This window comes from Chiloscyllium plagiosum, chromosome 25, assembly GCF_004010195.1.
Source record: "Chiloscyllium plagiosum isolate BGI_BamShark_2017 chromosome 25, ASM401019v2, whole genome shotgun sequence".
NCBI lineage: Eukaryota > Metazoa > Chordata > Chondrichthyes > Orectolobiformes > Hemiscylliidae > Chiloscyllium > Chiloscyllium plagiosum.
This window is the reverse complement of record NC_057734.1, coordinates 19,849,102-19,854,655: the sequence shown is the minus strand read 5'-3', so window position 1 is coordinate 19,854,655 and position 5,554 is coordinate 19,849,102. Positions and strand designations below refer to the sequence as shown.

Genomic DNA, 5,554 nt, shown 5'->3' with positions numbered 1-5,554 from the left:
TGCTTGCCTAAACAGTTCACTACAGATACTGACATTTTTTAAGCTCATTTTGCTTCTCCTCTTATATAGCACAGGTTCTCATTCCTCCCATCACGTAGCACTTTCATTAAGCTTCAAAAATTAGCATTTATCATCCTCCAAAACATAGTTAAAAAATCAGGGGTTGTAGATTACAACTATTAGCGAATTCTTTCTCAGTAACAACTGCATCTTACCAATTCCAAATCAAACAGTGCAGTCCGATTCACGATTTTCACGAAAATTATGAAGACAATACTCAACACCCCACATTAAAAAGCAATTGCCTCAACAAAAACAAAAAGATGAGGCATCATTTTACCTTCCCAAAGAGCAAAGGAGAAGTTGACAGCAACTTCAACGTCAGAGACAACAGCAGTCCAGTAGACTTCTGTAATGCAGTGGGTCTCCCTTGAGGTCCCTATGTACTTTCGAAAAAGAGGAGTGCAGCACAGATTGGATGGGCTGTAGCTGACTTTGGAGAACAACCCAAATGAAGGCGTGCTAAAGTTGTGGGAAGGTGGCGACATCTTCATTAAGGATCTAAGTAAAAACCTGTTTACTTCAATAAATTAAAAACTCTTTACAAGCAACTGTTTCCCATTTTGATTTAGATTCGATGGGGAAGGATTGTGGATTGCAGGCTGGGGAGGAATGTGGTCAGAGATTACTAATGCATTTGAAGATAGACCCTTTAATCAAAAATGGTTAAGGACTGTTGCTGTTGTAATCACTTAAACCTCACTTCTCTCTGCTGCTTACAACTAAACTCTTCTTTTATCCAACACCAAATGGTCAATGCTACTTGTTAGAAAACCACGGAAAGCTCAACTGTGAAGAACAGTCATTTTCTGATAATCAGTGAGGAAGATGACTGGATTGTTGGGGTGGGAGGGTGGGATTATGAATGATCTGCTAACCCAACAGGCATTCTTAGGCTTGGCAGGTTTACTAACCTGCATATACAGTACAGTATTTGACTTTACAATCCACGATGAGATAATTCAGCCAGATTCTACCTTTGCATTTGGAAGCATCTGATGATATAGGCACTAAGAAAGGGAGTGGATATTTTCCTCATTGGTTACTGTGTGACAGTGGATTAATACCAAAACATCACACAACCCATTGAAAGCTGGAAAATCTCTGACTAAACACATTTAAACACCTCCTGCAGAACATCTCTGTCCACATTACACATTTAAGTGGCAAAGTTCAACATTTCCCTTTGAAATAGTGTTTTGCAGGTTGACTAAAATATTGCAAAGTGCTTGTAATAAGGTTAATCCAGCAGCTGTAGAGAGTGTACATCACATAGGATCGCACTCAGAGGACAGTGGTTATCATCTATTTGTGTGCGAGTGTTTGTTTCCCCGATTTGAGGCAATAAACAGTAGGTTAATGGTTAGATCAGTAACACATTTCCATAGAACTCTGAAAAATCAACAGGAAAGAACTAATTTGCACATTATAAATGAAGCAAAGTTACAATCTAAGATTATTCAGTCCATTTCCAGTGTTGAGTTTGAGGTCACATTCATCAGTTCTCTGTAACCACAGTGGTAACTTTATATATTCACATGTGAAGATACTGTCAAAGTCTAGCAAGGTCAGTCCAAGTGGAGCATGCAGCGTCATATGCCTCACAACAGACTTTCTGCCAGAGGTACGCAAGTGTTCAGTGAGAGACGATCAGGCCCATTTATACAGTCACCAGTATTCACGCACAAACAGCAGAGTAATAATGTCATAGCAGACTCACTCCACACTCCTCCCAGTCTGCATAAGTTAAGAAGGAGAAGAGCCTGCATAAGTTAAAATAAACAAAAAGTCGTTTCTATTGCAACTTCCTGTAAAAAAATTACTAAACAAATGAGGCGAGTCACAAAAGCACACAGGAGACATGTCTGTCCTCTTCATGATTTTCTGAAAAGACAATACCCCGGATAAAAAAGGTAGTCGTCCCAACAAAAATAATGATGAGGCACCATCTCACCTTCCCAAGGGGCAAAGGTGAAACTGACAACTTCAACATCAGAGACAACAGCAGCCTAACACGCTACTGTATTGTAGTGGGCTTCCCTTGGGTCCCTACATACTTTCCAAAATGATTCACGAAATAGGAGGCTTCCTGCTCGCTAGACCTAACTTTTGAAGTTCAGAAGAAACACATGCATAGTCTCTATACAGTTTCCCTACAGCTATACCAAAGTTACATAAACTATGAAGGGGAATGTCCCTAATGCAGTTTAGGACTCTTTATAATAATATGGTGCAAGATATTGTAATGTTAATGTATCCAACAGGCTTTGGATGGGTTGAAAGTATATAGATGGAAAGGGCTGCAGCGCACAACTGCTCTAAGAGAAAGGGCCAGATCCCAAGACAGCTCAGTCACTAAAGACCACTAGCAGAATTACTTTTGCTTTGAGCTTGATTTGTGGGAGACACTCGTTACCAAAGCTTTGAGTGCCTTAAACAAGTCACAGGAGAACACCTTTCCCCCAGCACTTTGTGCGCCAATGTAGAGAACATGTCTCCTCTCCTACTCAGTGGGCACTTTGAAAACCAGACTGTCGGGCCCCGCTGCCTTGCGTGTAGCTAATATGCAGTTTTGAACAAGTCTCCCTGCAAGATCCTGCGTTTCAGCTCTTTCCACAGTAGGTCACGCTCCCGCTGGGTTCCTGCCACCATGCCTCTGTTTTCCTGTGCACGCCTGGACAAGTAGGGTAACACCTCTTCCACTGGGCCGTATGGGACATATTTATACACTGGGTAGCCAGCCTGTCCTGTCAGAGACAGAATAAAGGAGGGTTAAGTTTATATATTAAAGAGAAACTCTCCCAGGGCACTAGACAAGTCCAGGTTACATTATTATAGATGCCATTGTATCATCCAATTTTAAAATTTGGGTTTGGCATGAAGTTTTTCTGAGTAGGTCCACTCAAATTCTCCAGCAGTTAACACCACCACCATCACATTCAGACAGTTGTAAAGTCATACAGATGTACAACATGGAAACAGACCCTTTGGTCTAACTCATCCATGCCAATCAGATATCCTACATTAATTTAAGTCCCATTTGCCTCCAAACCCTTCCTATTCATGTACCCATCCAGATGCCTTTTAAAATGTTGTAACTGTCTCAGCCTCCACCATTTCCTCCGGCAGCTCATTCCATACACGTGCCATCCTTTGCACGAAAAAAGTTGCCCCTTAAGTCCCTTTTAAATCTTTGCCCTAAAGCTCAGTCACTTTTTTAAAAGATATCAAAGCCCAATTTTTGTAAAAAGAATATAAACTTTAGTTTGTGTCTAAAATCTCTATAAATTATATTCTAGAATCTCAATCGAGTTGACATTTCTGGGATACAACCCCAAGAAATGGGAAAGCCTGTAGGGGTCAGGATCCTACAAGAATACCTGTCTATTCCATGAAAAGCAAGACCCCAAAACAAGTCCAGCATGGAGTCATGTCGCTGGTAGGAAAGATTGCCTGGACATTGAGTTAACTATTTGAGGGCCTGTTACCCAGCAGTTAGTTTAGGATCAGGTGTCTGTGCTTCACATACCAAGGGGGAAGCTGATCTGATCAGACATCCCCAGCAATTGGCCAAAGTAGACCTTCCGAGATGATGGATGGAGCCCAAGTTCATGCATTCTGCGAAAGAAAGGAAGAAAGAAAGAGTTAGCAACTAACGAATAGAAATTCAAACCAACACACCTTGAGCAGAGGTTCTCCAACGGCAGAGGAGGGCAGGGCCATTGGAATATTCAGTCAGTTGGGTTACAATCTCAACAGACACCCCCTATTCATTAAAGCCTTGGTTTTTGGGTTCCATTAACTAAAGTCAGGGACATGAAAGGATGAAATCAACTAGGAGACAGTGAGGTCTGCAGATGCTGGAGATCAGAGTAGATTGTGTGTTGCTGGAAAAGCACAGCAGGTCAGGCAGCATCCGAGGAGCAGGAAAATCAACATTTCGGGCCGGAGCCCTTCAGGAATTCTTGATGAAGGGCTTTTGCCAGAAATGTCGGATTTTTCTGCTCCTCAGAAACTGCCTGACCTGCTGTGCTTTTCAAGCAACACTCTCTCAACTCATGAAGGGGTGCACCGGTACTAGACCCAGCTAGAAAACGGGAGAAAGGCTATGGCCAAACCATAACGAGGGCAAAAAAGAACAATGGGAATCAGCAACAGGAGAAAGAGTCTCAAGTAGCATCATCTCGCCACCCCCCCGCCCCACCTCCCAAAATGTCAGCAAATAGCCAACCAGATTTCCCAGTGGGTCTCTTCGGAATCTTTCATTTTTGCAGTGGGGAGCGACAAATCAGGAAACCAGGAGGCATTCAGCCAAAACACCCGAAGGAAAGCCACAGCTGGCTGTTTGGACATGTCCAGTATTGGGCGCCTCTCTGATGGAGGAAAATCAAATCCCTGCTGAGTGCAATAAAATTGTAGGGTTCCCGCAAACCAATGTGATGGACTATGCCAAGACTTAAAACCACTGAAAGAGGATGGCAAGTAGAGTCAGAGAGATGTATCGCAGGGAAACAGACCCAACTCATCCATGCCGACCAGGTACCCTAACCTAATCTTGTCCCATTTGCCAGCACTTGGCCTATATCCCTCCAAACCCTTCTTGTTCATATACCCATCCAAATGCCTTTTACCACTTCCTCTGGCAGCTCATTCCATACATGTATCACCCTCTGTGAAAAAGTTGCTCCTTAGGTCCCTTTTACATCCTTCCCCTCTCACCCTAAATTTATGCCCCTAGTTCTGGACTCCCCCACCCCAGGGAAAAGACCTTGTCTATTTACCCCATCGATGCCCCTCATGATTTTATAAACCTCTGGAAGGTCACCCCTCAGCCTCTGATACTCAAGGGAAAACAATCCGAGCCTATTCAACCTCTCCCTATAGCTCAAATTGCCCAACCCTGGCAGCATGCTTGTAAACCTTTTCAGAACCCTTTTAAGTTTCACAACATCCTTCCGGTAAGAGGGAGGCCAGAAGGGCTCACAATATTTTAGAAGTGGAGCGAGGGTGGTTTAAAACAAAGCAATCGCAGACTTGTTACAGCACAGAAGGGGGCTATTCAGTCTCCAAATCACCTGGTGCTATATTCCTGCCTTCTCCCTGAACATTACTGCTTTTCAAGTAACAGTCTAATTCCTTTCTGAATGCCTCAATTGAAACTGCCTCCAGACAGTAACAACTCACTACATACAAAAGGTTTTCCTTATACTGTTTTGCTTCCTTTCCATCAAAATCTGTGGCTTCCTTTTCTTGATCGTTTTATGAGTGAGAGCATGGAAGCTTAGAACTAGGATGAACAGAGTTGCTGTCTCTGGTTTGTTGCCCATGCCACGTGCTAGTGAGGCGAGGAATAGGGGAAGAGAGGAGTTGAACATGTGGCTACAGGGATGGTGCAGGAGGGAGGGTTTTGGATTCTTGGATAATTGGGGCTCTTTCTGGGGTAGGTGGGACCTCTACAAGCAGGGTGGTCTTCATCTGAACCAGAGGGGTACCG

At 43.3% G+C, this 5,554-nt stretch overlaps 1 protein-coding gene across 1 annotated transcript in view; it reads right to left on the bottom strand.

Moving 5' to 3' along the window:
- Positions 1-324: 324 nt before the first annotated feature.
- LOC122562624 (proline dehydrogenase 1, mitochondrial-like) overlaps positions 325-5,554 on the bottom strand; it is a 48,936-nt gene continuing 43,706 nt past the window's right edge. The window contains exons 13-14 of the mRNA XM_043715625.1: positions 3,590-3,678; positions 325-2,807 (exon numbers count right to left, since the gene is read on the bottom strand). Coding sequence (XP_043571560.1) covers positions 2,620-2,807; positions 3,590-3,678 — 277 coding nt within the window. The 3' untranslated portion in view covers positions 325-2,619. The remainder of the gene's footprint in view (positions 2,808-3,589; positions 3,679-5,554) is intronic.